Genomic DNA, 19,589 nt, shown 5'->3' on the forward strand with positions numbered 1-19,589 from the left:
AGAGTAAAGAAATCTTTATTTTATGCCAGCCGAAAGACTATGAGTGCTAGAATTAATAAGCTACGGGTGTCACCCACAAAGCTTTCTGCTCTATCTCTTACATCCAGACTGTCCGCGCAGATCACGCATAGGTTGAGCTTCTTCGCTATAGCCGTGGTCCAATGGTCCACAGACGTTTCTCGGTGATTTAGTGAAATACGGTAGGCGACGTAACCAGCGGACACGCGCCTTACAGTGACCCACTAGTTTGTCAAGGAACCCGCAAGGCCTCATGGCGCTGGCATCACTAAACATTCGATGCCTCCATTATATTTTCATCTCGTGTCAGTAGGTCCGTTTCGCGGAGTCGAAAGAATGCACGATAAAACTGAATGCGAGCAGCCTTAACGGCCAGCGCGTACTTACCTAATCCTTGTTGTTTCTCACGAGATTTAGACAATACCTGCATATATACAATGCTGAACTCTCGCGCTTATTTACGAATTAGACTCGAAATCCAAACGAGTCAGTAAACATTCACGGTATACGCTACGCGGCGCTCTGTAAAAAGCGAGGACAAAATCAAGCAGGATAATCCGTACGTTCGCAATAGCGCTGAATCAGCAGATTGAAGGGAAGCGTTCATTGTGAACAGCGGGTGTCCTGCTCCGTTTTTCGACTGTTGTCCTTGTTTACACAAGCAACGAACGGTTCGCCACGCACGTTTATTTGCGATTCCATTCGGCTTTATTTATCATATACCATTTGTATCAAAGACGTTGCGCAGCGAAGAGCGCGACTTAGAGAGAAAGAGAAAGGCGCGAGCATTAACCGTGCTGCCCTTGGTTTGCTACCCTCACGAGGGGGAGGGTGCAGAAGAACGAGAAAAATGTGTCACAAAGCAATTCACGACGGCGTTCACTCTCTTTGCTGGCCACCGGCGTAACCCTCTGCAAGGATTACTACTAAATGCCTAAAATCGCAGAACTTTTTTTACGCCGCGCAGCTTCTGTACAGCACTGCGTGCTCTGTGCACCTCAGAAAGTGCCATTTTCATGGCCACATAGTTATCAACGATACCGATAGCGAGCTGCGGTAGGCGGAACTCACTATCGGTATTGTTTGCCATCTAAAAGGAATGACGATTAATATTGCCGAACAAAAGTACTTGTCGAACGGCGTAAAAGATTGATGAGCGGAAGTCGAATGAATTATAAGCATCGGCTCTAATCGCGCCCTCTTATATCACCTCTTTCTCACTGAGTAGCCCGTTTTCCACTGAGCCATTTCTCATCTTCTACAGAGCCATTGTTCATATCAACGCGGACTTTCGCCTTTTATCATTTTTGGAATGAGAGCCAATGCAACAAAAAAAACTGTTTTGCATTGAAGCCGAATACACGAGGCACCATATGGCTCAATCAATAAGTTGCCTGCAGTTTTGGAAAATCTGGACTCTAATCCGTGAGAGGAGGTTATGTAACCGAAGACGATGAAGGACGCTCACGACCTATTTTTCGAATTTCTCTACAGAACGTTACAACCTGGGATGCATTAAGAACATAGTCAACAGTTTCACAAATTTACCTTTCTGTCAAGGTAAAAAAAACGCCGTTATAACGTTTAAAAAAGAGAACTTATGCAGGCGGCCATCTCTCTACGTACGTCGACAAGCCAGTGCGCGCATTTGAACGTGGCATTTACTCAAACAATGGGCTTTTCAAGTTTGTAAAAGGATAGTTCGTATGAGGAAGAGACTTTAAAAAAAAATGTGGTGTCATTTTTTTTCTTTTCTTTTCGCGGATTAGAGAAGGCTATAAACTGATAAGACCTGCCGTCAGCTTCAGACACGTGGTCAAGACCATCTGTCACTTTTGTGTAGAAAAAAAAAATCTATATCCTACATGACCAACCGCGACAACGTCGATTCCAGGACTCAACCAAGGCCTCCAAGCGTGACACAGAGACCACTTAGAACAGCCGAGGTTTAGGTGTGGCCAATTGGAGACTACTGCCGTTGTTCAGACCACACGTCGTGCGCCTCGAGCTAGACGTTCCCGTAGTGGCCACCGAGAAGCGTCCTAAACCCTATATTCAGTGCGTATGTCTAGAGTGTTGTTTTTCGTTGTTTTTTTCTCTTCCCCGAGTCCACTGTGACTGTGTTTCCTATTTCAAAGCTTGCTTAGACATAGCAATACTTGGAGCCACTAGTCTAAATCTAAACGAAATACCGTGGGGTAAAGACAGCCGTACTGCTCAATTTCTAGAACTAAACAAACCAACCACACAACTCAGGAATTTCACATGATGACTTGGTACTTTATACGAAAGTATACGTTCCCATTAATTATATGGGGATATTGAATACGGAGTTGTTGGGGAATGCGCATTTCTCTAAGAGGGTTCGCTTTTGCTTTAGAATTGGTTCACATGCCACGACGTAGTGCTCCCTGCCACGGTTCTATGTACCCTTTGAATATAGTGAAAACAGGTTGTTTATGTTTCAGCATAGTTATCTATTTTTCACGCTGTTCATTAAGTTTGGTAGTGCGGTAGTTCTCCTCTCGCTGACTACAAGGGGAAGACGAATGGTAGAATTCTCGCCTTTGAATACCTGCGGCGAAGACTGGATCTAGCAACTCGTGATCTCGTTTTGAGAGATTCTTCGCCCGTCTTCCATGATTACTATGTGAAGATTACCATACGGATGTGTATAACTGAGCGACGGCATCACCAGATGCGAGTCCACAGTTAACGTGCGTATGCTCACAGTGTTTCTTTTTTATCTCACCTAACTGCGCTGTATTTCTTATAACAAAGTCTGCTTAGACGCACCAATACTTGAAGTTGCTAGCCTAAGTCAAGTTGATTAACTGTGGGCCAAATACAGCTGTACTGCTTCATTTATTTTTTCTAGAACTAAACGAACCAACCACATAAGTATCTGAGAGAAATTTTCGTACAGGTAGGATTAACACGAATTGTTTTTTTTTTACTTTTCACAAACTAGATATAAAAAAAGAACTCATAGAACAACCTTGGAACAACTGCCCTTTCTTTCTGTGCCCTCCTAGCTCACTTTTACTCCAATAATATCGAGCGCTTCCGCTCCTCTTTGTCGATAAATTGATTACTCAACTGGCAAAAAGCTTTGCGCGGTAGAAACACCATCAATCAATTTTTATTTGTTACGGCCGGAACAAAAACCAGATCGGAAGTTACGTGTTACCACAACCACCCTACGGAAGCGCGTTCCCTAAACTCGAGCCACTTTACATGCATAAAATACACGCAGCTCCGATTCCTCGCGACTTCACGTCTTGAGAGCTAAATATTCACGCCCTGACCGCGCTTGACGCCTCGTATGCAAACGCCCGATTGCTCTTCTAGGTCGGCGATATGAAAATATTAAGAGCTTGCGGCCACTATCAGCAGCAAAGCGCCAGAAAAGTTTAGACTATGTACCGTTTTTCCACCGCGTTCAATTACCTCAATTTAGGCCTCAATTTCGGAACGACGTTGGCTGTGTGTACACCTGGCCGTTGGAAAAACGCAATCTCGAAATAAACAAGTTGTACCAATATAAAGCTAAGAAAAAGAACTTCAAATGTAAGAAAACTTGATTCTGATGTTAAAAAAAAAAGGAAACAGCCGCATTTTTATGAAGCTGTCCTTCTGTATTGACAAGAAGCAGAGTTATTGTTACACCAAAATATGTGCAGATTCAACGCGCACAGGAGAATCTATGTCAAGTGACGCGTTAGTGAAATTGGTAATTAAATGATGTACAGCTAAATTCGATGCAAACACAATTGCGTTTATTTTGCTCGTATGCAACGTGCAATATCATGCGATGTTTATGTTTGGGCGCGACACCGTTCACAAGCTATGCCGGAATCCAAACAGCAGTTAATGAGGATGCTCACTGTGACCCGTCGACGCAGCAACGTCACGTTGACGAAGACGGTGTATGATGCTTGTTGGAAGAATTACCATAAGAGGTGTATGGGGGGTCACAGAGAAATATGAAACCTATATAAATACTTGCGTTCTATACCCATTGTCTATACCCTTAGTCCCTCACTACGGCGTACCTCTTAATAAGATCGTGGCTTTGACACGCACTACCACACAATCTTTTCAAATTATTTTAAAACGCAGAACTTAGTTTCGCTCACTGACAATTATTTTGTACGTCTACACGCAGTTCTACAGCGTAAGCCGTTTTGTTAGAGCCTGACTCGCATGCTTATCAGGTGAGAAACTGACGATCGAAAACAGTCAACTAACGCAAAACCATGCTGGGAGGGGTAGGCAATGAAAGCATCGCTTTAAAACACACATATCGCTTCATTTTATCGGATTACACGATCGCCATTACCGGTGACCACTAAGCCGCAGCTGCTGAATCTGCTGAATCTGCATTCGCTACAGCTGATCAATAAGGTCACTGCATCATTAAAGAAGAAAAATGGTTTAAATCATGAGATATGAGCTATGTGTAGAGGCCATAGCAGCAACAACAGCTTACTTGCAACCCGCACCGTGCGAATTCGTCAAGAATTGAACACTCAAAAATTAAAGCCCATATTTCGCACGAACCAAGCTATTTCAAAACGCATGGCGCTTCCCTGTGCCAGTTTGTGCCTTCGTTCCATTAGCCAGTGTTCATCTTGTCCCCACTATAGTGTGTTCCGTACATAGCGCAAGTACTGTGAACGCTCATTAACTAGCACAATTCATCGCTTTGTTAAATGTTTCAAAATATCGTTTTCGCACGATCCGTTGAACAACGTAATTCATTTTCCTGTGCTATCGTAGAACGTATTTCGATTGATGAGCTGCAACATCGTCCACTAACCGCGTAATGCTCTCGAACGAACCCGATGCTTAGAATGCTGTTGAATTAGAAAGTAGAACAATGGTAACTGAAACCGAAAAAAAGGAAGGCCAAGGAAGCATTGGGAGGCCAGAGTTAATAAGCATTATAACTACAATACGGGCACATGTATGCAGAAGTACAGGCTGACAATAAATAATTTATTTAAAGATAATCAAATAATCAATAGATAACTAAACAAACAATTAAATCGCCTGGCACACCAAGTCACGGTCAGGGCATCCTTATATTTCATATAAGGTCCTGAGTTCCACCGCTTCACTCACATCGACACAGGAGCTTTGAAAGGTATGTTTCCCAGTAATTTTCGCGTACATCGGCACATTTGAAACCTCTTATATAATTTTTCTATAGTTGTCTCTATAGTTGCATTCATACTGGGAAGTACTGAACCAGGGGATAAAGGGAAACGCTATCGTGATATCGTATGCGGTGGTGACCCCCTCCATACCTTGCAAATAGAGGATAGGCCGCGCGCCGGCATATAAGATGCTTGACCGAAGGCATTCAAAGCTAAGAGAGAATTTTAGAAATTGTGCACTCAAGCAGCTTAGCGTAGCTTGATATGATGTCAGTGACCTAGTGCGTGTGTAATGTATAAACTCCGTTTGGATTCTTGTATTCAATTTTACATTTTTCTGTACGCTGGCCGATACGATAGCGTCAGCTAGCTGCGGCCCAATCTGTAAGACCTCCCAACCCTATCTTGGGAGTGGATATTGGATATAAGCCTTTCACGTTTCCCGAAGATAGGGCTACACTTCCGTAGGGAGCGTTCCACGCACAAGCGTGGCGTCGTCGTCAGGTGGTGAGCTGCCCTTCCAGTTCGAACGTCGGCTGCTCTATCACGTGAGTAGCCGTAAACGTTTGTATGTACTTGCGTGCTAAATTCAGAAGGCTTCGCTTTCTTTATCGAGAGCCATTTGTTTATCCCGGTAAGGCATACACACATTGACTGGATTAGAAAGACTCGATCGAAAACATACACTGGCATTTTAATGCCTTATTGTTCTCTACACATTTTGGCTAGACATAGGGTGAATGTAGTGCTTGATATTCGCTGCATTTAGCCGAGTCTGTACACGTAGTTGACAGCCATGTGTGGACACCAATAGCGGATTAAAATAGCAGTGTTTAATCTTAACCGAGTCATTATAATCCAGCCAACCTGTACCCGACAAGACGGGACACAAATTTTGCCATCACTCTCCTTAAGCTGGACAACGTTTGCGGCACAAGAAGATGCGACAGTCACGTCGTTTGTTCATCATCGTTTGCTTGAGTCTCACTTCTCGGACAAACTCGGCATTGAACTTTCTGAGCGGTCTAGAGCAGCTATATACTAATGAATCTTTATTTCAACATAAGGCAACAAAAGCAAACCCACAACGAAAAAAAAAACGATAAAAGGAATAAAGCGTTGTGTAAGTTGAACATACCTTGCATAACGCATGGATGATCAGATACGTTTCTGTCAAGAAATGAATGTGGATGTCTGCATCGGTCTGTATTACAAATACTATTTTAATGTCTCTAATATAAGACGCACGAGTCAATCCTCGAGTTCACGTATGCTGTCTTTATTTATTTATATTTAACTTCTTTGTTTATTTTATACTTTTAGGCAAAGCTAATGTACAATATAGTTATTAGCTGTACACAAACATAGTGTAGAAAGCATGAAATCAATTTAGATTGGCGAAATATTTTTAGGACTATTTTTATTGATTCCGCAGGCAAGACTAGTTAATATCGGAGAAAATGAAATGCAAGGTTCCTTCGAATTATATCGTGCGCGAACACAACCGTGGTGGTGCATCAATCTGACGTCATGAATTTCAAGGTGGTTTCGTTTATCTGGATTGTTTTCTGCTACAAAGGAAAACAGTTATTTAAACTTGCTAGGTTGAGTTCTCCGCTACCTAGGAACACAATTCAATCCTTGTTTATCCGAGTTCTGAGAAAGCGTTGTCAAAATATATGATATCATGTGATGCGGTTGCGGGAACTTGAAGGTAGAGTCGCCACCCGTCCTTGTTCTTGGAGCGTTTTCTGGTTTACTAAGACTGCTCCTATTATGCACATAGTCGAAGAATAAGCTTCAGTTACTTGGTAGGTTATTCTTTCTCTGCTTTCTTTTCTCTATACCTTTGTTTCTTCTTTCTTTGTTTTTGCTTCTCTCACATTGTTTATATTCCAACATTGCCATTTGTTGGCCGTGTTGGTAAACTGCCTTGGAAAGCACATTTAACGCCAGCGAACAATGACAGAAGGGAGCGCATTGTGGTGTCGTCTCTCTTATGTCCTTGTTCGCTTGCGCTAAATATGCTTCCCAAATGTTTATATTCGCTTAATTTTATTTTATTTATTTTTGCGATATCTACCAATCATCACAAGAAAGCCACCCTTCGGTGGGTACTTTCCCCGAGTCTCGTAATTTAATAAACAACAAGTTGGCACAATACAAACGACGTTTTTAGTATTCCGGAAGCGTGATTCACTAATCCAGCTTAATCAACTACACGCGAAAAACTTTTTTTAAAGTTCTATACCACGGTTAAACGCGGAAGGCAGCACCTCCAATCGCGCCCAGAGAAAGCCTCCCCTCTCCCAAGCTCACCTCGGCGGGGAAGGGCTTCCCGGCGATGGTGTGTTCGGAGCCGCGGTCGTCCGAGCGGCCGTAGTGTATGTGCAGCTCGTGGAACCGGTACTGGTAGGAGAGCGGGCCGCCCGAGATGTTGACCGCGAGGCCCGGCGCCAGGCTGTCCGAGACGCGGAAGATGACGCCGTGGCCCGTGTTCGTGATGATGCCGCTGATCTGCGACGAGCGGACAAAACGCTCAGTCAGGTTCCGCCGAGCAACACATGTAACAGGGAGAGGCGGGCCAGTTGGTGCTCGATATCGGAATGCGTTATGTAACCACGCAAACGACAACGGACGAGGAAGGGAACACACAGGACAAAACGCTTGTCCTGTGTGTTTCCGAGATGGTTTCCGATTCAGAGATGGTTGCAGGTAATAAAAATAACAAGAAAACATCAGCATTTCAATTACTCCTCTTGGTTCCTTCCTTGCTGCCTACAAAGACAACGATGCTCTTGTCTTCTCAGTCAATAAAATAGCGAGCAGTGTTACAGAAAGTCAAGGTAAATAAATAAACAATTTCCATATAATAGTAATATTATATTAAAGAACTGATAATTTGTGCATGGTTTTATTACAAATTGAAAAATAGGTGGGAGGAAACAGAAAACAGCAAAAGGCGATGCATATTCTTCTGCCAATCGAGATAAGTTATGCAATAAATGTAGGGGAATGCAGATTGGGGAACCTGATGTAGACCCCATCTCTTGGAAAGTCAGAAAATTGTAACGAAAATGTCACCCATCAAGTCATACAACAGGGCTGTAATGCGATAACCAACTCTCATCGGAGGAGACGCCACCAGTCTGTTGACAATGTTTACGCGACCACTGAAACAAATGCTGAATGTTTTTTTTTTTTAATCTTGAATGCCTGAATTCATCATAAAATATCACCTTTATATCTGCATCAATAATATATTTCCATAGCGCGCGCCTCTGAAAGCAATATCAGAGCCTTTCCACGTTACGTTGTTGCACACTTTAATTGGAAAAGCAGCTCCCTAATAAAGAATATTTCCCGCTAAAAGGCTAATTTTGCTACCAGAAGGTTATGGGGTCTTTCGTAAAGTTTAGCTTGCCTCTTCACTGCAAGACTTTTGGCTTTAGAAAGCTCCGAAATATAGCATATACATTAGATGACCTACATAATGTTTTGCTCCCATAAAGGCCCGGCGTACCTCACAAAGCACGCCACTGTAGCGTTTCAAAATATAAAGCGAAACGCAGCTCATGAAACTTTCGCAATGCATTTACAGTGGGAAAACATCAATTGATACCAAAAGTCAACAATATTTACATGATGAATTTTACTGCGGATGTGTTCGGGTGAACAACTTGGTACACAACTCCCGTCAAGTTCCTGCGCATATTTCGTAAGTTTACGTCACTCCCCATCAGTGTCACGAAAGCTAAAAAATATTGACAGTTTCCCCACGAGGAGGCGTACCACTGACAGTGATAGCAAGGTTTAGCGTTGCGCCTGACCTCCTCGGACGACGTTTTAACCATGGTTCTAATCATTCGCGGGGCCGTCATGCTGTCGCGAAGCAGCGCGCGAGACAGTGCCTGCTGGGCACAAGGTACGATGTTCTAGCTACCACTGCGTCTCAGAACGCTGTAAAGCAGCCTGGCATCATGAGCGCCGCCGCAGAGAGGGGGGTGGGCGGCAAGCGAAGAGCGACGGGAGACCGTCGGCTTTGGTCAGCACCCACTGAAACGTTACATAATGCTAGCTTGACATTCGTATGCTACTCAAACCGAAGCATGCACAGAACGTCTCAGCAGGAACGCTGGTGCGCAAGCTGGTAGGTGCGTGTGCTCACCCCATGTAGCGGAAGGCCGCAGTACTTCCTTCCCCACCGAGGCGGTTGGGCGCAGAGTTGACGGTGCGTCCGCTTCGTTTCAATGCTTTTTTTTTTCAATGAAACAGACCACGCGTATCAAGAAGCACTGTGGTCCAAGGCACGAAACCTGCACATGCCCCATCAGCGCGACAGCGCTGCAACGCCGGCGGCATCAGCGACGATGTGAAGACTCTAGCGTCTGTATTGATGCGAAAGCGTCAAATGGCCCATTGGGCGAAGAAGCCGGCGTCCGTCGTATGGATAAGCGAAAAAAGGCACCGAAATTCCCATTGGCTGCGACACAACTTCACGAGCGCGCCTCGATGGAGCAGAGGGGGCGAATGAAAACATCTCCTGTAGCGATAGGCTGCTTCACTGGCCCGGAACATGAGACATGAAATAGATAATCCAGCTTCTATGAGACCCGATGTAGCTCCGTGGAATAGGGTACAATTAAGTGACAGTAAGCCTCTTGGTCGTCTGTATAGCCCGGTTGGTTGTCTGTATAGCCCACCTTCGTCGTGCCGACGATAATCAAGACGATGCGACTCCTGTAGCATACGCTGATGCCAGTGTTAATGTCACCATGATTCAAAAAGCTCTCTGGTGCCCATTGATACCAGAGGCAGGCCATACGTGCTCGTATGCTGCTGATCCTGCGCCACCAAGCTTGCCGTAATACGAGACGGCTTGGCCGCGTTGCTCCCTTCTGTTCAAGCTGCTCCATATTCTTAGTACATCATTAGTGCGGACTCAACTAAAGCCATCCACGACATACGTAGGGTATCTAGGTCCACTCTCCTCTCAGATAGCATTCACCGTTTTGCGGCCAGTACGAATATTCGACACGTACGCGTCCAGTGGGTGCCTCGAGCAGCCCTGCCGGGTCTCCTTGAAGCAGATATGGCAACCCGCCCACAGACCCACTCCCACATTTTCTTGAAGACGCTTGTGAACGACTGATCCTGGAAACCGAAAACCTCCGACGAGCTCCGACACTAGCTCTCATACCTCCGTGTGGGAGGTATACCTCACTGGTGGGATAACCCACCCAGAGGAGGTTACGTTAAGGAGGCTGCGTGTCGGGGTGGTGTTCACCCCGTCTGTGACCAATCTCTGTCCACAACAGTACCATGGTCCTTACGGAGCATCGTGCCCATTTTGCGACTCAAAAATACAAACTGTGACAGTGAAACACCTACTGTGGACGTGCCCAGGACTTCATCTAAGCCGTCTCCGTCACCTCCGGGCAACAGGCTTTCGGCCTGGTCGCCCATCGTTCACTTGTAGATTTTTTGAGACGAAGACGAAGTGATTCTCGTAGAGACCACTATTCCTTCGCGCTGCAGTATTTTCGGCTTTTTCCCGTGTTTTACTGGGAGACGACGCTCTCATTGCCACGGCAATGGAAGTGGAGTCGGCAGAATGCCGACGCGACGTGACTGCTTCGTCAGGTACCGGCCCGAGGAAGAGAAATTGCCCACCGAGTCAAGCTGACAGCGAGGACACTGCGCTGTACTCCTACTCAAGCGATGACGCCTCAGATGACGAAGGCTTCGAAAGAGTGGTACACCGGAAGGCCAAGAGAAGAAACATCACCGGACGGTCTTCGTCAAGTAAGTCTACCGTCATTCCGCAGCGCAGGCCATCGGCGCACACAATTCTTTTTGCGCCGGACGCACCCGCCGACAACCTCAACCGCCTTAATCCACAAGCGATTTCCGTTTCTCTGGAGGCTCTTGTCCCAGGAGAAATCAAAGATATCAGAATTAACACTCGAAAGAACATCCTGGCTATTGACGTCCACAACCGAAGCGCAATCAATGCTTTGATGGTAGTGAAGCTCCTAGGCAACATTAATGTCCACTACCTCATTCCGCAAGACAACGAAACAACGGCCGGTGTTGTTTATGACGTTGACACATCCATTAACGACAGCGACCTGCCAATTTTAATCAAACCTGCGACAGATGGTGTTGCCTTACTACAAGCTCGGCGCCTTGGCAAGTCGACCTGTGTAAGGCTCGTGTTTAAAGGTGACTGCCTGCCATCACATGTAAAGGTCGGCCACTTTCGTCATGTGGTACGACCTTTCGTACCAAAACCACTTCAGTGCAGAAGGTGTCAAAGAATTGGACATGTGAGTGCTGTCTGCCGAAATACAACGATATGCCCACGATGTTCCGAACATCGCGACACCGACACTTGCCGTGCAACAGAGCTCAAGTGCCCAAATTGTCAAGGATCGCACGCTGCGTCCTCAAAAGACTGTCCACGCCTAAAGAAAGAGCAGAAAATCTTGAGAAAAATGGCCAGAGACGGATCGTCACACAGAGATGCTTCTGAAGCGATAAGGCGACATCGCTCCCGGAAACGAAAGTCCATGGAACCCTCTTCCGGTTCAAGGGAAATGTCTCGTCCGGCAACGCCACCTGCTGTTCCATCTGTCTCGAGTAAGAGCACGAATGTCAACGAAAGAAGTGGCCATGCTTCATCAAGTGATGCGTGGCCGGCACTGCCGAGAACATGCCACGCGCCAGAGCCACAGCAAATGACTCGCCATTTACAGTCAAATGTCACTACAGTTGACCAAATGCAAGACAAGGACTCACAAGTGATTGCCATGCTCAAATCGCTCACGAATGTCATGCGTCTGCTACTGACGAACATGGACACTCCAGCTGCTCGTAGCGCACTGCAAGTATTGGACGCGCTGACTCCAGTACTTGAAAGCATCGCATAGCACCATGGCCCGCCCCTCGCTGCCCTTCCACAAGGAAGTCAAGAAAGCATCTTTACTGCAGTGGAATGCCCGTGGTGTCAAATCAAGAATTTCAGATTTTAGACATTTTGTCTTCGAAAACCGTTTTCCCATCCTTGTAATTTGCGAACCGAACGTGCAGAATGTTATACGTATTTCTGGCTATGAGGCATTCATGTCCTCTACCTGTGGTGATGTAAGCAAGGTAATTGTATATATTAGAAGTGATCTGACTTACGTGTTGCACCCAGTTCCGCCTCACGACGACAACCAGTACGTTTGTTTAATCGTGAAATCGAATATGCTTACGTTCACACTCGTTGCTGTGTACATTGCTCCTTCAAGTGGCTTCGACTCTAAACGACTACACGACGTGCTATCAGCGACACCCGACCCTACGATTCTCACAGGAGATTTTAATGCTCACCATCCGCTTTGGGGGAGCCTGAAGATGGACTCCAGGGGAAGGCGAATAGCATCCTTTGCCACACAGCACGACCTTTACTGCCTCAACGATGGTAGTCCGACATATTTACGCGGGCCTACCTACAGCAGCTGCCTAGACTTGACCCTGGTTTCTCGGCTTCTTGAAAGAAACGTGCAATGGTTTACAGACATTGAAACACATGGAAGCGACCATATTCCGACGTACCTGAAGATCAAGGGACTATCGAAATACTCCTCCATGACGCTCCGGCGAATTGACTGGTCGGCGTTTCGGTCGCACATGGAGGGAGTATGTCAGCAAGGGAACCCTTCAAGTTCGGAACACGAAATTCAAAAAGCCATGCAAGAGGCTACGCGTAGTTTCCAGCCTTTCCCGAAATATGCAGAATTTGAAGCAGAACTGCAGCGACTACGACCAATTCGCCGGCGGGCTGAACGAAGATACAGGAGAACTAAATCCATCCATGATCTCCGAGAGGCAAGGCGGATGCAAAAGTAGATTCAACATCGCATCGATGCACTACAATCTCAAAGATGGAAACGTTTCTGTGAGTCCTTGGATCCACGTCAGCGATTATCTCAAATATGGAGAACCGTGCGTGGGCTTCGCGTATCACCACAACAGCGTGTCCCTTTCAAAGCCCTCGCTTTGCACCAAGGTCGCAGCGAAATTGACATTGCTGAAGAATTTTGCTCAAGACTTTCCAGCTTGCAGTTCCAACGCGCAATTACACCATGTGCTACTCCTGTGCCACGGGATTCCCGCATGGATGTAATTTTTTCGCTGGGGGAGCTTGAAGCGGCACTGGCGACTTGCAGGCGCTCTTCGTCACCTGGCCCGGACGGGGTTACCTATGCGGCGCTCGCCAATCTTGGGCAGACAGCACGACTCATGCTACTAAACCATTACAACGAGTCTTGGCGCAACGGTTTGGTTCCACGTGACTGGAAATGCAGCCGCTTGGTTCCACTTCTCAAACCTGGCAAATCACCGTTAAGCTTGTCATCGTACCGCCCCATCGCTCTGGCCAGCTGCATAGGGAAAATAATGGAACGAATGATTTTGACTCGCCTGGAATGGTACCTGGAAAGTTACAACGTGTACCCAGATGCTATGGCTGGCTTCCGGCGTGGGCGCTCATCCATAGATAATGTCATCGATTTGGTTACATTCGTTCAGCATCAAAAACGCCGGAAACGACTCACTGCTGCATTATTCCTAGACATAAAAGGCGCCTATGATAATATAGCACATTATGCCATTATAAATGCTCTTACTGAAGCCGGAATCGGTGGCCGCACTTTTCAGTGGCTGTGCAGTTATCTGACCGACAGGCATTTCTTCGTGATGACCGAGGATGGCGCCACGACTCAACACCAAACGTGCCGTGGAGTACCACAAGGCGGAGTGTTAAGCCCGACGCTTTTCAACCTAGTGCTCGTTGGCCTAGTCCGATCCTTGCCCAACACAGTTCAGGTATCAATATATGCCGACGATATCTGCATTTGGGCGTCTGCCGTAACACGGCTGCAGGTACGAGCACGGCTGCAAAAGGCAGCTACGATAACATCTCTGTACTTGCGAAAACAGAACTTAGAGCTGTCTTCAGAGAAATGCTGCCTTGTTACATTCACTCGGAAGGAAATGAAGCGTTACAGTGTAAAGGTCAATGGGCAAGCAGTAGCAAATGCACGAAAACACCGCTTTTTAGGGGTAATTATTGACCGAGACCTATCATGGAGCCCGCATGTTTCATACCTGAAGAAGAGATTATTGACAATAATACATCTCCTCAAATTTCTCGGCGGAAAGTCATGGGGCACTTCGGTGCGGTCAATGCTGCAGCTGCATAACGCCTTGTTCCTCGGCTTCGCAAGATACAGCCTCCCTGTGATTGGCAACACCTGCAAAACAAACCTACGTGTACTCCAGGGACTACAAGCTCAGGCCCTAAGGACGTGTCTCGGTCTTCCGAGGTGTGCGTCTACAGCGGCAACGATCGTCATAGCTCGAGATCACCCAATATCAACGTACTTGGCAACCGACGCTCTCAGGGCGCATATTCGGCACGTTGCCCGATTACCTTCTCACCATCTTGCCGCTCTACCCACAGAAAGGCCACACACAACTTTCAGTCGTTTAATTGATGCCAATCGCCCCTCATTGCCATCGAACTACATGCCTGCAGCAAGACCATCCTTACCTTTATGGTGCCTGCACAGACCTGACATACGCCTCACCATCCCAGGAATCATGAAGAAAGCCAACATGTCCTCGTTTGCCCTTAAGCAGACCACGTTAGAACATTTACATGAGGTGCACAGTGGCCGCGTACACGTTTCGAGCAGACGCAGCTGCCCGATCTGCCCATGACGGCGTCAACTGCGTTGCCATTCCTCTTTCGAGAGCCGACGCAGCGAAAAAACTTGCCACACTTGCGCGTGACCTGACATTAGCCCAGTGGAATTCATCCGATTTCACAAGTGCACGCCTCCATACTCTGGACCCTAATTTACGGCTCCATATTCGGTCCGAGCTTCCACGACGTGACTGCACCCTTCTTATCCGTCTATGGCTTGGAGTAGCATTTTCAAATGCCTACTCTTTCCTTATCGGAATGGCCAACAGCCCACTGTGTGACTTCTGCGGGTGCAACGAAACGATCGAGCATCTTCTTTGTCAGTGCTCTCGTTTTAACCTACAAAGAACTGTCCTCTCAGCCACCTTAGACAAACTGGACAAGCGCCCAATGACAGAAGACAAGATCCTTGGAACCTGGCCTACGCGAACATCAGCGCGATCCGCTATGAAGGCGCTGCTGCGATACTTGAAAGACACGGGACTTTCTGACAAATTGTGACAGTACGCTGTGTGGCGCAGGACTGTACGCTGACACTGCTTAAGACTAGGAATGCCTTTGCGGGTTGCGTGACAGTGCCCACAGAAATAGTTCGTGTGTCCGCGTGTGTGTGTGCTTAGGTTTTTTTTTCTTTTTCCTTTTTTTTATCCTTCTTTCTTTCTCACCTATTGCATCCCCTTTCCCTTCCCCCAGAACAGGGTAGCCAACCGGAGATAATCTCTGGTTAACCTCCCTGTCTTTCCTTTGCCTTTCTCTCTCTCTCTCTCTGTAGATTTTTTTGCGCGAGTCAAATCTGTTCGTGTACTTTTAACGTGTTTTGTATTATGCCTGAGGGCAAGCTTTCGAATAAAGAAAGGCGCACAAAAGAAGGGGGAGATACTGATATGCCCGTGTGATCGCAAAGATACGATGTCACGTGCCTGTACGCGATGGTGCTCCAGCTAGGTTTGCGACGTTGTAGTGGCGCACGCCTTATCACCTTTTTATTGTCCTTAAAATCGCCGGTAACCAAGCTCGCGTGGCTCTTCTTGCTTGTATTGTGGAATCGGGAAGTCCGCACGCGTCACTGTTAAGTTGGTGGCTAACTAAAACGTTCGTCTACGCTCGGCCGCTACGTTCTGCTTCCGTCCGACACAACAGACACAATTTATCGTGTGTACTCTATATTAGTTTTTGAATTGCTAGGCAAGCATCTCTGTGGCTGAATCCCATGAGCAGAGACCGCAAACGAAACAGTCCAAGCGCATCGTTAAACTTTGCAGACGTTGTCAGTGCTCCTCCATTTGGCCGAAGCTGATACTTTTTGAGCACACACTTGCAAACAAACCTCTCGGTGACTACGCTGGCTGCTACAAACGGCTTCAACGTTCCCCCCAACAGGGCCATGTCCTTCCTCGAAATGGGTCAGCACTCATCGAAATCACGCGACGAGAAACACAAACGTACGCCCACAGGCGCGTGCTTGCTCGCTCGACTGCGAACGCGAGCAAAGCCCGAGGAAAGGCCGCCCGATCCGTGTGCGCTGTATAAGCCGGTGCGGTCTTCGTGCACAGGCAGGGCGCGGCATTATAGCCACCGAGCACTGGGAGCAAACTGGCGCCTAAACTTCGCCTCGAAGGTTCTCGCGCGCGGACATACACGCACACCCGCTGAATCGCGCGCGCCGTGCATTCAATCTGACGTCGTTATTACGCTCCGACGACCGCACATCCGGCAAGTGTTTGCAGCCGTTCGTCCGAGCGAGCACTTCATTTCGTGGCGCGGAGTTCAGTCGACTTCACCCGTCTGTCCTCTGTCTCTCTCTCTCTTTCTCCGACGTTCTCTTACCCATTCAAACTGACATGCAAATGCGCGGACGGAAGAGAAGAAGTTAAAAAGAAAATAACAACGAAAGAAAGGGAAATAGAAAGAAACGAAAGCGTAGTGAGAGATGGAACGAAGAACGCAGGGCAACTTGCAGTCTCTCCATTTTCTGCCGCCGCCGTCGCTTCTGTGCCGAGCTCAATGCCTGCGCGCAAGCGTGGCTGCATGGAGTGAGCGGGCGTTGTTAAGCCGTAATTATCGTGAATCATTTAGGCATCTCGCGGACGCAGTTCAGGGGTCCGCTGGCGGGACGTGGGGGAGAAGAGAGGGGGAGGGGGGTACGCGGAAAGGCAGAGTGAGAACTCGTGTCATCACTCAGCACTGGACCCGGCTGCCGCCGCTTATTTCGGGCTCCCGGTCGCCGACTGGCGCGAGCATCGCAAGCTGCCTGCGCGGAACCAACGCGAGAACGCTCCACGTGACGCTCTCGGCGCTAAACGCCGCGCGCCTTCGACGCTGACGCCGCGGCGAGCTTGTTGTGGTTCTAGCGTCGCCTCCCCAAAGGGCGAGGAGGGGGAGGGTAAGAAGCGCGGAGAAAAGAGGGATACAAGAGGATGAGGGCGTTGATTAATTAAGCCAATTAAAAGCGTCCGTATTGCCCCGCGGGAAGGCGGCCGGAAAAAAATAGCGAGCGGAGGTGTCTCCCGCTGTCTCTCTCTCTCTCTTTCTCTCTCTCCTCCTGCGCACGCATAACGGGTCTTCTGTATCGCTAAGCGACCGACCGCTGCCGGTCGGCGCCCAGAGGCACGAGACGAAGCGAGGTGGAGGCTGTAAGTGCGAGGCTTTGAGGAGGGCGAGGGCGGTGAAGAAGTCGAGGCTCTAATCCACTTAACGCAAGTTCGAACCCCGGGTGGTCTTCGGCGCCTTGGCACGCGGGCGCGCCGAGGCGCGATTGCGTTCGTCGGCTGCCCCCCGTCGTCGCCGACGACGTTCTCTTTCTCAACGCACCCTCTTCTATTGGCCTCTCCCCATCTTCCCCGGCCTCTAGGGAGAAAGGGGTTTCGTATGTTGGTCTGTGGCGTGTTCGTCCGGCGACTTTCCTCCCCTCCCTCACGCCGTCTTGGAGGCAGCTCGAGATTTTGGGGCGGGCACAGCCGCGCGCGTGGCTGTAATTAAATTCCGAAACGCGCCCAAGTCTGACCGCATCACCCGGCTCGTTTCTTACTTTTGTTTTCGTTTTGTTTGTAGTTTACGTCCCGCAGTGTTCATGCTTCTGGAGAATGGACACTCTGTAGGGAATTTCAGCTAATTTTGATGTCTAGTGATTTTTTCGTGCTGACCTGTCGTTGCACCTACCTATTTTTGTCGCGATGAAAGTGTGCGTTTGTTATTAAGTCGCGCTCATATTGAAGCGCAGTCACTCATAAGCTTGAAGAGAAGACTGATCGCAAAAAGAATAATCAACTAATTAAAAAAGATCTTTGGGCTCAGCGAGTCTACGCGTCTAGTGAAGTAAATGCCGAATCGGAACGAAATTTTGCAGGGTTAATTTGCGAGAAGGGTTGTGTGTGATGCACACGAAAACTTTTGAAGACGAGGGTTAACCGTGGAAGTCGAAGATATTATCAACATCGCACGAATTAGGGCATCGCGCCGACCACGGAGAAATGAAAAACACCAACGACATGAAAAATATGCGATGGTTTGAAATGACGTGCTCCAGAAATACAGCACATATTGCGCAGAATATACGGGCAGGGAAAAAAATTGGGGAAGGCAAAAAAAGGAAATGGGGATCATTCAGCGGGCTTCACTAAAGCGTCCTACTGAATGTAGCTTCAAAAGACAGTGAACCGGGAAACAGGCTCAGATATTATAGTAAATTGGCCTTTTACATTAACGGGACAGCCGCTATTACCAAGGGTGTAGCCTAAGCAAGCGAGAAAAGACGCAACAACCAAAATACGGGTGGTGAGGCGGTCTTCAAGTCCGCACACCAAATTTAGACAACGTATTATTGGGCATATAGAGAGTTTAAGGACCGAAATAATTGTCCAAAGGATGGGGCACGTCATGGGGGCAGGAGCCTCTTTTATGGTAAAATGTGGCAGCCATATATACGCTGGTGTTTCGTCAGTGATTCTGCAGTCTCACACGCCTGCTAGAAGGTTTTTAAAACGGACAAAAAGAACAGCCATGCTGGGCTCTAGTTGTTTGCAGCTTCGTTACGGCATCCTCAAGGGATAGGAAAAAAAACTGTTGCTTGTGAGAACTCCACCTTCGCTGTCTGAGAGACCATTCAGCGCCCATATGTACATAAAGTACTCCTTTCACTAGCTCATTGAAGCACCGAAACGTCAGGCTTAATCATTTCTACTGTGACAAGCCAGCTGGTAGCCTCACTAATATTCAAGTAGTCGGAAGCTAGTATTCGTGCTTTTCTTGTGAGGAGGCCAGTTGAAAACATCCTCACCCTTCTGTCTAAAGACTGAAGCACGAAGCTTGCTTTGCTCTTTCCAGGACGACACAAGATTCTGAAAAATTGCCTATGGCAGATAGCAGGATTCTAATCCTCGATTCGTGTTCGAAGAGGTGGACATTACCTGCACATTAAGTCGAAATGCATAAGTGACTAATAACAAAATTTCACTAATGAAGTTTTTCAACTACTTCCTTCACGGCACATATTGCACTTTACGAACTTTAGCCGGTGAGTTGTTAAGACGTGTCCACTTGGAATGAATTCTAAGAATGGCCACGGTTCCAGCATGTGCGCTGGTAAACTTGCTCTAAATATGCACGGTTTTTCCTCTTGCTTTTTTTTCTTCAAAACGCCGATTAATGCTGTG

The 19,589-nt window shown here is 47.5% G+C and overlaps 1 protein-coding gene across 1 annotated transcript in view; it reads right to left on the reverse strand.

Annotated features, from left to right (window-relative positions):
* The window catches only part of CARPB (Carbonic anhydrase-related protein B), a 258,110-nt gene that overhangs the window by 81,859 nt on the left and 156,662 nt on the right, over nt 1-19,589 (reverse strand). The window contains exon 4 of the mRNA XM_065430086.1: nt 7,500-7,697. Coding sequence (XP_065286158.1) covers nt 7,500-7,697 — 198 coding nt within the window. The remainder of the gene's footprint in view (nt 1-7,499; nt 7,698-19,589) is intronic.

This window comes from Dermacentor albipictus, chromosome 3, assembly GCF_038994185.2.
Source record: "Dermacentor albipictus isolate Rhodes 1998 colony chromosome 3, USDA_Dalb.pri_finalv2, whole genome shotgun sequence".
Taxonomy (NCBI): domain Eukaryota; kingdom Metazoa; phylum Arthropoda; class Arachnida; order Ixodida; family Ixodidae; genus Dermacentor; species Dermacentor albipictus.